Raw genomic sequence first — 13,735 nt, 5'->3', positions numbered from 1 at the left:
TTTTTAAAAAAAACATTCTGGTGGAAAGTGACCATCTTGGTATCTGATATGCGCCTATTTAATTTTTCTAATCCAGGGTCGATTCTGAAGAAACTTTTGCACACTGGAAATTCTCTGAAGGTATTTCTCTTTTATGATATATTTGTGTTCCTTTTCACTTTAGTTCTTATGAAGCATATTACCTTAAAATTTTTCCAATATGAGTGTTTTTCAGCTCGTTAGGCTTTAATTTTATTCACCTTTTAATGATAAATTTTATTACTGTAATTCTGGTATTTTAGTATTTATCTTCTTCAGTCATTTTGCGGTTCTAATGACCTTTGTAAAGTTTACCTGAAGAAGGTATCAATATATTTTGCTTAATACTTTATTTTTTCATCTCTCTCTAGCATTAAGTATGCTGTATTAAACATATTGGTTTCTTGTTTGCCAAAGAGTTTTAAATCAATTTTTCTAAATATATTGCTAAAATTAAAATTGTATCTTGTTGTTAAAAAAAAAACGTAAATAAACTTAGTAAACTTACTGAATACTCGACCTTGGGTGGTTTTGTTGCATCTTGGCATTCATGAGGATCTTCTATCGCAGTGATGTTGGGACAACAGCTTGCTTTGACCTCTGTGGGGCCAAGATCTCAGACTGGGTAGGGCACGAAGTGTTGGCAGCTCCCCGGTTGTGCGTTACACACGCTGTTGTACTTCCAGAGCCCCTTTAAGATTGAGTCTTGAGACTAGCCAAGACGCAGTTGGCCTGGGGAACTGCGGGAGTGGAACTAGAACTCTTGGGCCTCTGGAGTGCTAATGCTATCTCCTTGGAGTGTCACTGCCTTGGGTACAGCTTGCTCCCACCCTTCTCTGCTTATAATTAAATTAATAATGTGATTACTCTTGGTGTGATGGAAAGACTCACCAGCACATAGCTGGGATGAAAGTACTTGTTCTGCATTTTTTAACTATTTAACTGTGTTACTGTACTTGCAAATTTATTTTAATATCTTCTTCTACAAAATCATCCCCTTGTAGATAAGATGTGAAGGAATCCGACTGTTTCTTCTCTGGCTTCAAGCGCTTCAGACTAACTGTGCGGAAGAGCAGATATTAATATTTGCATGCCTTGTGCCTGGCTTTCCACCCATTATGTCCTCACGAGGTCCCTGTACACTAGATAACCTCATTAGTCCTCCTAATTCGCCAGACGGTGAGTCATGAACGGAATTTCCATGAGGGGTGTATTGCCTCCCCCTTACACTGAGGTCGTCGTGAAGCTGTAGAGTTTCTTGTGGGGAAGATGTCACACGGATGATACTATTTGTCTTTATAATTCAGAGATGTATTGAATTTGTGAAGCTATTGTATTTGTTGCAGCTGTATAGCTTTCTGATCTTGTCATTCTGAGTTCAGAATGGTTGGGTTTTGTTTTGGTTTTTTAACTGAGATGCAGTTATATGAACACGTTACTGCAAAATAAGTAGATGTGCAGATTTACAGCTTATTGGTTAATCTGCAGTGATTGCTTGTGTTAACCCTTCCAAACTGCAGTAAATCAGAGGTTGGTGCCGTCCTTGATTATAGGCGGTAGGACTTGGGGAAATACGGGAAGCCCAAGCAGTTACTGGACTTTGACTTTGTACAACTTAGTAGCGTATTAATGATTATTTTCAAATTAATCTTCTTATAGAAAATATCTTTTTATTTAACTATTTTCAGGTTTTCTGTTTAAAACATTTTCTTTTTATTTTAGCTAAGATTTTTCCAGAAGAAATAACCCCACTTTTGCCAGCTGTCTCTGGAGAGAAAATTGCTGAAGACCAAACCTGCTATTTTCTTCAGCTACTGTTAAAATATATGGTAATTCAGGTGCGGAGGATATATGTTTTTAACTATTCATATTTGGTGGAACGTACTTGTGGTAGAAAATTAAGCCTGCACTGTATCTATACAGAGATGGTTTTGCCCCTCCCCAGGAAGAAGCTGTCTTCTGCACTTTCTTATTCTTGTTTTTAAAAGGAAAATCATCCCAAAGGTATTTCCTTGTTCCATTTTTGGTGAAAATAAGAAATTTTTCACACTTGGGATAAGAATTAATGAATGTTATCCAAACTTGCAGGATAACTGACTTTTATGTGCTTGTGGTTGCACTTAGAAAATTGGTATGGGGTAAAAATGCAATTTGTTCTGTTTGGACACATACATAGCTGAGAAGACGTGTAAAGGAGTGCTGCAGAAAGAGATAAAAAAGGAGATATGGCTTCTGAGATTTTTTTTTTAAAAGGATGCAAGTAACATGTAAATCAAAAATTTTAATTAGAAATAGATCAGATTAATCTGTACAGCAAAGAAATTAAGATAATGTATATACTTAAAAAGTACAAGTTAAGCAACATTTTAAATAAAGTGGAAACTGTATAGACAATGAACATTAAAGAACTCAGTATTAAAAAAAAAAAAGAAAGATAACGAAATACTTTGAGATACATTTCTTTATATCAAAAGGCAAGACCCAAATGGTATTTGGAAGGGGTTTTGTCATCTTGAATAAATGCTTTATTTTGAAAAGTGGCTGTGTGAAATTATCAACTTCCTACACGGCACTCTTTGTTTCACATATGAGAGTCTCAGAACACTTCAGTTAAAAAAATATTTTCACTGTTCTTTTTATACTCCTATTACGTGTTTGGGATCTAAAACCTGACTACCCTATAAATCCAATTGCATTGTGGTTCATCAACGTTAATTTATTTGTGTTGCTTGGTAGAGAGGAGCACAGCTGGGCAGTAGCCTTCTTGCTACAGACAAGAGATGAGATTAAAATAATCTGATGCAAGTGCAGAATGATCGCTGGGAGCCAGAACATAGAGCAAATCTACATCTTCAAGAAAATTTATGTCTGGGACTGGGTAGAATTTAATATGAGTCAGTTTATTTACATAACAAAGAAAATGACACAAAACTTCAGAAGTCTTGTTTCCAAGCTCTACACGTGTATTTTGCAAAAGTAGGACATTGCAAGTTCCACAATTTTTAGAGATTTGGAAAGAAAAAGATTAAAAGAAAAATAAATAAATAAATCTCACATGACTGATTTAAACAAGTCAGTTTTTCTTTAACTTAATAAGTTATCATCTTGGATATAGGTTTAGTGAACTTGTCATCTGATATATACAATTGGACCTGCTTTTCTAAGAGCTTTTACTGCAAAAAGAAATTAAGAATCCTGTAGTCTTTTGATGTTGCTTAAAAAAAAGGAAAGAAAAAAAGAGGTGGGCCTGAATTTAAAGTATATGTCAAAAGAGAAACACTTTTAGTGCTCACTTGGGTTGCACAAAAAGAGAAGTGATGTAAGAGACTAAAACCCAGGTAGGTTTAAGTCATCAGTGGAAAAAGTGCTTCATTGTCGAGATGCGTACTTTTACTTATTTGGAACTGTATTGGATTTTCTTATACAAATAAAGTGTGTGCAGCTTATTCCAAATTGAAGGTGTTTTAATAAGAAAAGAGCAACTAATTGTCAAAATTTGGCACAGTCTTCCAAGGAATTGTAGTTCAAAACTGTTGGTAAAGAGCAACTTCGAAGTACGTGTATGACTCTCTGGTGTTGATCTCTGCAAGAGCGGAAGAGAAGCTTTAAAAACAAAGCTAGATGTCAGCCTGTTCCTTGTCAGTGGAAATTGTGCCTTGAGCAAAATTGTCAGAGGAGTATTGCATGTGTGTGCGCAACCGTATTAAACATGGGCATTGAGTATGTTTCTGGTGACAAATGTATTTGTGATAAAAGTGTAGCCCAGAGTAACTTGGTCTAAATTTACAGGTAAGAAGCAATTTGATAAAAACATTAATGACGTTTTCTGTGCTTCACTACATTAGAACAGCCCAAATATGTTGGCTTCTAATGAGCTTGCTGCCTTTGAATATGCTAAAGCCCTCATGGTAATATCTTATATTCTTACTGCAGTTTGTAAAGTTTTTTTGGGACAGTGCTAATTTTTTGTATCTCTGTTAAAGTGTAATTGTTTATCTTTTGTATTCAATGTGGAATGATTATCAGTGTAACACATTAACTTAAAGCTTTTTGTTTGTTTCTCTTTACCTCCATGACAAAGGCTGCAAGCTTAGAGTGGAAGAATAAGGAGAACCAAGACACTGGGTTTAAGTTTCTCTTTACCTTGTTTAGGAAATACTATCTTCCTCACTTGTTTCCATCTTTTACAAAGCTAACCAACCTCTACAAACCTGTTCTTGGTAAGTAGTGAATTTTGTCTTTGAAGTAGAAAAAGAAATAATGGTGACTCTTCTCAGCAGCATTGTTACCTGCTGGCATATCGCTACAGCTCTGTTGAATGAGGATTTTTTTTCTCCCTTGTCTCATGCTTTGATTTTTTTCCTAGCACAACTTTTGATTTTCTCAGTCCAGGAAGCTGCTGCTGCTCATCACTGCCTAAGGGCTGGCCTGATTCTCCTTTCCTAAGGACATTTCCACTGGCATAACTTTTATATCGAGTGAGCGAGGACTCTGTAACTGTGATAAGTGTTGAAGACAGAACACGCTCATGCTCTCCGAGTTTTTTAAAGAATCAGCAAGCTGTGCAAATGTGAGGGAGTAGCTAACTTATTACTCTTATTTTACTTCCTGTTTCCTTGAAAAGGAGCATGAAGGGCCAAATGAAAGGAAATGGAGATGTGCATCTACAGTTGCAGGATTAAAAGCCTGTTATTTCAGAAACGCTCACGTTTTCCCTAATTTTCTACTGAATTATGTATTAAGAGTCCGTAGGAACAGTGGAGTTAATACTCACCTGATGTACTGCAGCCTCTTCATCATCCTTCCCCTCCCTCCTCTGACTTTTAACTCCTGTCTTTAACTCCTGTCCTTTGCAGTTTAATATTTGGTGTCTAAAATCACCTCAGTACCACTTCAGCTGTATTGCTCACAGCTAGAGCCCAGGTCTTCCATGTTTTTCAGCTGTGTACAAGTGATTGTTCCCTAAATCTAAGCATCTGAATGAATTTTGACCCAACCTATCTCCCTTCAGCAATCTTCTGCTTCTTCCCATGTGTTTTCTTTCTTTTATTTCAGCTTGTGCAGTGCTCTTTGCTCCTGAGTTAACTTCTCTTTCTGATGTGCTAAGTATCCTTTTTCTTCTTCATCTTTGCTCTATTGAGTGTTCCAGAGCTGTCTTCGCTTTCTCACTGTATTTTTTTAATAAACCCTGTGAAACTTAGTTAACTTACATTGTAGTAGGAGCAATTCTTTGTTTCAGATTTTGCCCTTCTTTTTGCAGCCATTCTCTTTTGCTTTCCTTTGTTTTGCGTGATGCAAATTATAACTTTCAGGAAAGATCTGCGCTTTTATGTTCTTGCTTTTCTTTAGGAGTAATAAAATTATGATAGCATATAAGCATTAATATAATCAAAGCAGTCAGTCATTGCATCTGTTATTTCTTATGGAGAAAAATGTTGTTGGTGACATGTTCAATGCATTTAACCAGAGTCTGGAAGCAATTACAGGGTTTTTGTTTAAGATTAGATTTTCTTTATATCTTCTCTTTTTATCTCACCAGATATTCCTGATATAAGACCAAGACCAGTATACATTACTGCAACACGAAACAATGAAAATGTCTATAGCACAAAAATCCCATATATGGCAGCTCGAGTTGTTTTTATTAAGTGGCTTGTTACCTTCTTTCTTGAAAAGAAATATTTAACTGCTGTTCAGAATACAAAAAATGGAGGAGAAATGCTCCCTAAAATTATTCAGGTGTGCTTTAAAGTTTACCTCTCTTTTCTTATGTACATGCTAATCTTGCAGATGATCACAATGCACTGACAACTGAAGCAAGAAAGAAATGCTACCCCTGAGTGAATAAATTATGTACTTGATTATTTGATTTTTTTTTTCTTTGATGGAGGAGGAAATCTAAGGGGAAACCCTTTAGTAATTTACTATTATTTTTTTTTCCTCGTAACTGTTTTTCTTACCAGCTTCATCAGTATTATGTTTAGACTTCTGGAAGTTAATCTGTAAACTGTCAAACTTACTTGTGCCATGGGCCATTTCCTAGCAACATCAAAGGCTGCTTTGTTTTCCTCTTGATTATAGCAGCTGTTTACAATGAGATATTGGAAAAATATTTCACTTCCCAATTGCTGGTTGAGTCTCCTCTAGGATTAGGGACTTTGCAGTGAATTTTATAGAAATGGATGCTTTTTCTTTTAAGAGACTCCAGCTTCCTGTTAAAAATTTAGGATCAATGTCAACTTATATTCCTCTCTTGAATCATAGGGCAGTGTCAAATCTGGATTCAGTGGAAAAGCATACATTAACTATTATGGTAGAACTGTATATTTTCATGTCGATTGTTTTTGGAGTTCTTCACTGTAGAAGTGTGAAGCCCTAAACCAGCTAAGTGTAGCTTACCTACAGAAAGTGTAATTGATAAAGATAAATTGATCTTATCTTTCTCATTGGAAATTCCACCTTTTGTATAAACTGCTGTGCCATTCCAACAGACACAGCCTGGAAAAAGAATTTTCTTCTTTTTGCTGCATTTTATAGAGAGCTGACACCGAATACATATTTAGGTTGCATAAAGGCATTGCTGCCCTCAAAGTGGAAACTGGTCAAAAGTTATCACTTACCTGAAGCTGTGTGCCAGCTGTTGGCACATGTTGACTTCTTAGTGGCTTTGAAGTTCACTTACTGTAGCCTGTGCCTTGCTAGTGTGGCTGAATCTTGCCAAAAAAGTTAATGGTGAAAAGCAGTAGAGATGTTGTTGCTGCTCTGTTACTGCTCACTTGGTCAAACAGAGGGTGGCCTTATTAATGTAAACATAAAGCAGAACTGCATTTGGGCGATGCTTTGAGTTAGTGTAAGTTGCGGTTCTTTTTCTGGTAACTCAAAAGCAGTTTTTTAGTCCTCTCTCTTCTCCTGACTGGATCATTTTAGCTAGACACAGTTCAAGATGTTGCAAATAATGCAATGCCGGAACAAAAGAGTTGTCGGGAATAATAATGTGCAAGAGTACGAGCCATTTATAGTGGTATGATCCATGTTTTCCCAAAAATGAAGGGACTTGGGCATTCCTCTCCACTGTGTCTGTGCATTCCTCCACTCCCACCACTGCACCCCGCCTCTTTTTTTTTTTTTTTTTTTTTTAATCTTATGGAGTGGACAAGTCAGTCAGCTGTTCTGGGCCGGGGGGGCCCATATGAAGTGTACATTATGTAGAGTATAAGACCAAATTCCTTCTTGAATCAAGTAGTAGACTAAAAATTACACTTCCTGACTGCTGGCATCCCAGTGCGTTGTGTGGAAAAGAGCACTAGTATCTTGAGTTCTACGTAAGTATTCCAGATTTTTGGTGTACGCTATTTCAGTTATTTAATTACGCATGTGTTTTCTTCTGTGTAGACTGTTGGTGTTGTAAACCAAGATAAAAATGCAGAGCTGGAAACCGGTATGTCTTATGTGAGCGAGCAGGAGAGAAGCCATTCTAACAGCAGCACCTTGTCTGACAGAAGGCTCAGCAATTCCAGCCTCTGCAGCATCGAAGAGCAGCACCGGACTGTCTATGAGATGGTGCAGAGAATCCTCTTATCCACTCGAGGATATGTGAACTTTGTTAATGAGGTGTTTCGACAAGTAAGTGTGTTTGTTTAGTTGCTGTTGTGGTTTGGGGTTTTTCTGTTGATGTTTTTGGTTTTTTAAAGGAAATGTCATGGTTATGAGAGAGAACACTTCGAAGGCTGTTGGTCAGGTAACTGGTCAAACTTGATGCTAATGAGACCAGCACCCTTTTAGTTCGGAGTTCTTCCTAGGTCTAGTTTTAACCATAAAATTATGAAAATTTTATAGGAACTGAAGCTTGATGCCTGACTCCAACGTGTATTACTTGAATGGGCCACTTTGTTTGTTCTTGGTATTATGATGTAATTTAAAGGTGTGTAAAGAGCTATTAGCTTGCAAATTCATTATTTGAATTAGTAAGATTTGTGTTCCTGTGATCAGTGTCAGTATTTAATGTCTTTTTGAATGGTGATTGCTTCTACTAGTATTTTTCGTTAATTAATCATCCTTTCAATTGTTTGGGATAAAAATACATATGGACCTGCTTTTTTTTACCCCTCTTTGGTACCGAGGTAGAAATTGGTTGAAGCAGCAGTTCCAGGTCACATAAGCGTGCAGAAGATACTCTCCAGCAGCTGAGCTTTACTATGAAGTATCTTGTGTGGCACAGTTTAGGAAGTACCAGTGTGTTTCGGTGGGATGGATGGCATTTTGACAGGAAGGAGTACTTTTGTGTATGTTAAGAGCTGCTGTGGCATGCTGCCCTCTCCTGGTGTTTGTTCAGAGTTTGTAAGGTTAGACCAGCTTCCAGGGAATAAAGGCTCATGTGATGCGGTACTTCTATCTTTATTCAGTATGATCAGTGTTCAGTAATTGAAAGAGATAATTGTATTTGGATCCTTTTTGTGTTTATCTCTCCCTTACAGGAATCTCACTAGTCACTGTGAATTCCTCTTCTTTTTTTTTTTTTCTTCTTTTTTTCTTTCTACCCCACTTAGCCTTTCCAAAAGCATTCTGTGTAGTGCCCATTCATCCCACTGATGAGCTGCTGTTTCTCTAATATTCTAGCCATTGGCTTCTGGCTTTTTTTAGTTTCTGCATCCTTAATAAGTTGACAGTGGCTGTGAAGATATTTTCAGAAATTTCACATACTTGCTGTATGGCATATTTAAGCTTGCTTTTGCTAACGCTCTGATTTTTGTTGAAATCAGCTGTTGGATGGTGCACTTCATGCTGACTGGAGACAAGGAAGTGTACTATGTGATGCAAAGATTTGTCCCTTGACCTGAGCAAGATACCTTTGTAATGTTTTTGCAGCTAACCTGGGTAGAGGAAATGCTATAGTTTTTGACCCTGTTAATCATGGAGAGTGGGTAATCTCTTAATAGTTGAAAGGGCCTACTTTTTAGTGTGAAAAATGTATTTTCATCTCTTTCAGTGATTTACAATATAATGCATATTGGTATCAAAGATTTTCTGTTGGCAAAATAGGCTTTTTTTTGTACCAGATAACATTTTCAGATATTGATTTCTGTGCCTGTTCACTGCAGTGCAATGCTCTTCTGTCACTATATTTCTTTTTAGTCTCTTAAGACCTCTAGAAATGTGGGGAAGCAGCCAGTCTAGCCTTTGAAAGCTTTTGGAGAGGATATCTTTACAGAACGATTCCATTGGATAACATGTTGAAAATAAATTCATTGTGGTGATTTCCAAAACTGTAGTGAGAAAGGATCGAATGCCAGCCACTGTTATCCTCATCACAATTTACTGTCTTGTCTCTACCTACTCTTGCTGAAATGGCATTTCACATCGTGTACTGCTGATGTAATTTGAAGTCATCTTCTCCAGAAAGTGCAGCGTAGTACCCAAGTTTAGCCTGCCAGACCTCTCTGGCTAGTAATGGCTTGTGAGATGAATCCACGTTAAGTTGGGCAGCTTGCAAGGAGCAAGAACAACCTCTTTGGTTTTGTCAGAATAAATACAACATAGAAGTAATTTGGAATTAATAGTTACGGAGTTGTGAATGGTACAGGTATACGCATAGGTTGTTGATTAATCGTAACTCCTTCTAGTACAGACGTAAAAGTAAAAATTATGTATCCTTTCTTTTTCGAGCTGTGTTATTTGTGGGTGGTGGTGTGTGGGTGTGTTGATATATGCATGCACATCTGTGTCCTATATATAGTAAAATTAGTTAACTTTTCAATTTAGGCTTTTTTATTGCCACCTTCTGATATATCTGCAACACGAAAAGTGGTTAAGGTATATCGAAAGTGGATACTGCAAGAGAAACCTGTGTTCATGGAGGAGCCAGACAAAAAGGAAGACAGTCAGGATGCTGTTGTCAACTTAGAGGATGCATCGGTGGAAACGGATGGTAAACATGTATGGTATCAGTGTTACTTGCTTCATTCTGTTTGCCTACAATAGATGATTTAAGTTTTAAACTCGCTTTGTAAATAAGTAACAATTTAAAAAATGTGTGGAAAATCAAGATTAAAAAATGTTTTTATTTAAGGCCCAGAAATTTAGATAAATATTGAGAGCTCAGTGGCCCTTACTGAGTGCAGGGAAAGATTGAAGCTATTTTGAAAAATGTAATCTGTTGATTATTCCCTGTCTATACAAATATGATAAGAACTTAATGGAAGAAATACTAATATGTTCTGCAGTGTTAAAATTTACACTGTCTGTTGGCCTAGGGCATGTAGGACTGTTTCCTTCTGGTGGTAGTTACTTAAGAATTTGAAAATATCTACTGATCTGTATATACTGGATGAAATATTTGGATTCAGACACCTTAATTTAGGAAATTAGTGTAGATACAAATTCTGTGCACCATCTTTTTAATATCCTATATTGAACCATCAGTAAAAGTTGGCTTTGACACTATTGGCACTGTGAAGCTATTTAAAGGGAAGTTTTGTTGTACTGAGAGGTTCGAGTTGTAAAAACATAGTGAGAATTACAAGGTTTTGACAGATTATTTTTGTAGGGGATTTACAGTTTTGCCAGGCTTAAATTCAAATCTTACTGCAATCAGTGACTACCAAATGTGATATAAAATATTTTAAATAACATAGCTCTTAAGACTTTAATGCACCTTTACACTCCACATACTGCCTGTTTGTTCAGAGACTAAGAAATAATAGACACAAAATGCATGTAGGACATGACGGTTCCCCCTTTTTTGCTTTTGACATTTTAAATGATTTTGAATAAATACGGACATACTCCTTTCTGCTTTGTCACTAACTGAATCATGTTTTTGAAAGCTTTCCTCTGACCATTCAGGACATAAGCGCTCATCCAGCTGGGGAAGAACGTACTCCTTTACCAGTGCTGTTAACAGAGGATGTGTGTTAGAAGACGAGGACAAAAATGTTAAGGCTGGTGCTCAAGCTGCATTACAGGTGTGGTGTATAAGAAAGGCTGCAAGGCTGTAACTTACATAATCGTGTAATTTACGCTACAAATTATAATATAGTCTCTGTGATTAAGGAAAGCAACTACTGGCAGTTGGTTTTTGTAAGATACGACTTGGACTTCATTTACAACTTCTAAAAAATGTATATTAAACCATGTGACCATGTCTTAGAGCCAGATAGCTATTTTAAGACAGAAGGTTCATTTTTTTTTTTCCTACTGTGGGTACTAGGAATTAATCAGAACTGTACATTTGCTTTTGTTGAGCCTCCTTTATTGGAAATACTGGTGGTTGCTCAAGCATATAGGAAGTGAGTAGCCGGAGGAATGGTACTCTTGCCTGACTGAATAGAAGAGATACCTACAAACCTGATGCTGTGTAATGGATGCCTTTGTTGGGTCTGTAATGGCACCTGAGTTTTTGCTGGAATGATGTAGGAAAACAAAGTGACAGGTAAAACATAACACTTGCTCTAAGGAAAGTGAAAGGTTTGACTGGAGGAGAAGTATTTTATTGTAAGTCTTGACTCTCTTTATTCCTGACACTACGTAAACTGACTGTAAATGCCTGTCTTGAAGGTATTCTTGACAAACTCTGCGAATGTTTTCTTGCTGGAACCATGCATTGAAGTCCCTGTGCTTCTGAAGGAGCAAGTTGATGCTTGCAAAGCAGTTCTGAGTATCTTTAGGCGCATGATAATGGAACTATCAATGAATAAAAAGACATGGTAAGCTTAATATATTCTGCACCACTTAAGACAAAATTATGAACTTTTAAACTTTATGGGAGAATTATTGGGTAGGGAAAAGACTGGCTTTCTCAGAGGTAGACCTTATTACATGTCACGCTTGTGACTTGCCTCTGAATTGATTTGTGAGATTGCAGGTTCTGCTGAGTCATTGTACTGTTTGACTTCAATGTTCTGGCTGGTATTTCCATTCCTGACTTCGTGTTCTCAAAAATTAGTTTTTACAGTCTACAACCAACTAATGTTGTTTTGCAAATGATCTGTGAAGTCTGAAGCGTGACCACATTATCAATAAGTAAGGTTTACTGGAGAATTCAGAGGGTTTTTTAGTGCGTGAAAAATTAACAAGTACAATTAATAGAACATGTGAACAAAAGGTACAATTTTGTTTTGGAACCAGGGAACAGATGTTACAGATACTCCTTAGAATAACAGAAGCTGTGATGCAGAAGCCAAAAGAAAACCAAATAAAGGATACATTTGCTCAAAGCATGTCGGGATTACTTTTCAGAGTGAGTGTTTGGGGTTTTTTGTTTGTTTGTTTGGGTTTTTGTTTGTTTGTTTGGGGTTTTTTTGTTTGTTTTTCATGATGATTACCCATAGTTTTAGTTAAGTACTATTGCACAGTGCTTTGAAACTTCCTTTGCAGTAACACAAGTAATTATTTTGTAAACTGTTCCTAACAGAGGGAGACAGATTCCAGGTGCTGCAAGCAGTTGATTTGCTCTGTTTGTCAGGGCTCTACCACAAACTGTGGTAGAACAGGCAGGCACTTGGTCTCTTTGTGGGATACCTTCAATGAGTATCTCTAAAGTGTAAACTTGATGTAACTGTTTTCCTAGAAGTTCAGCTGGCAAGTCAAAACTGAGTTGTATTGAATGAGATGGAAACATTTATATATCATATTATACTCTGCATGCTCAGCTACAGTATCTAGGTCTGTCACCAGCGTAGCTCAATCACTACAATCATTCTGTAGGTGTAGGAGACACTTCTTCATTCTATTATTATTATACACAGCGTATTATTTCAGTTTACCGGAGAACATAGAGACCACCTGAAACATACGTTTCGGAATTTTTGGATTTCCTTAGTCAGTAACTTTCACAATTATTTACCCACCAATTTTTGGGAATATTTTTTTTTGATGAAAAAAATCTGTGCATAATATCTGTGCATCATGAATAATCAATGCTAATATGCAGGTCCGTGTTGACTTCATCAACATGCGGGTTGGTGTTGGTGTGCTGAATTCATCTTGACAGAAATGCATGAACTGTCACTTGTTTCTTTTCTCTCAGACCCTCATTGTGGCTTGGATCAGAGCAAACCTGAGCGTTTACATTTCTCGGGAGCTGTGGGATGAGCTGCTCAGCGTTCTGTCTGCCCTGACGGACTGGGAGGAGCTCATAAATGAGTGGGCCCATATCATGGACTCTCTAACAGCGGTGCTAGCAAGGACCGTGTATGGGGTGGAAATGACAAACTTACCCTTGGATAAGCTCAGTGAACAAAAAGAAAAAAAGCAGAGAGGAAAAGGTTAGTCTCTATGCTTGAGTACTTCTTGTATCAAACAAGTTAAATATTTAAGTTTAAACTTAAAAATTAATTTAACATTAAGTATTACTTAATCTAGTGTAAGAACGTGTTTAATCACATGAGAAGTGCTTTGGATTTATGTATTCTCATCCTTCGTTGTGGGAGGAAAGGTAATTGGGGTCAACAGAAGATAGCTATCTAGCAGTTTTTAGTATGCACTTAAAATCAATCTTTTCTGTGTAGTGGAAGTGAAACGTGGTTTCCTGTGCTGTAGTCTGGCAAAGTCATCAATGCAAAAATTCTTTTCCATGTATTTTTATTAAACTTCATTAATTACAGTATTTTAGCTACATTTATGTGCCACCTTGCAATTGATGCACATAGTTGAAGTAGTGATTGTTTTTAATAATAGTAAAAATTCATCTACATTGTTTAAAAGATTAATATTTTTCATG

At 36.8% G+C, this 13,735-nt stretch overlaps 1 protein-coding gene across 1 annotated transcript in view; it reads left to right on the top strand.

Annotated features, from left to right (window-relative positions):
• RALGAPA2 (Ral GTPase activating protein catalytic subunit alpha 2) overlaps positions 1-13,735 on the top strand; it is a 135,769-nt gene that overhangs the window by 25,073 nt on the left and 96,961 nt on the right. Inside the window, exons 5-15 of the mRNA XM_075708597.1 lie at positions 77-120; positions 1,023-1,197; positions 1,741-1,856; positions 4,100-4,238; positions 5,558-5,757; positions 7,411-7,641; positions 9,778-9,951; positions 10,842-10,979; positions 11,572-11,720; positions 12,142-12,253; positions 13,043-13,280. Coding sequence (XP_075564712.1) covers positions 77-120; positions 1,023-1,197; positions 1,741-1,856; positions 4,100-4,238; positions 5,558-5,757; positions 7,411-7,641; positions 9,778-9,951; positions 10,842-10,979; positions 11,572-11,720; positions 12,142-12,253; positions 13,043-13,280 — 1,716 coding nt within the window. The remainder of the gene's footprint in view (positions 1-76; positions 121-1,022; positions 1,198-1,740; positions 1,857-4,099; positions 4,239-5,557; positions 5,758-7,410; positions 7,642-9,777; positions 9,952-10,841; positions 10,980-11,571; positions 11,721-12,141; positions 12,254-13,042; positions 13,281-13,735) is intronic.

The sequence above is a fragment of the Pelecanus crispus genome, chromosome 3 (assembly GCF_030463565.1).
Source record: "Pelecanus crispus isolate bPelCri1 chromosome 3, bPelCri1.pri, whole genome shotgun sequence".
In the NCBI taxonomy this organism is placed as follows: Eukaryota; Metazoa; Chordata; class Aves; order Pelecaniformes; family Pelecanidae; genus Pelecanus; species Pelecanus crispus.
Note: the sequence above shows the minus strand (reverse complement) of the source record. Positions and strands in the feature narration are given on the sequence as shown.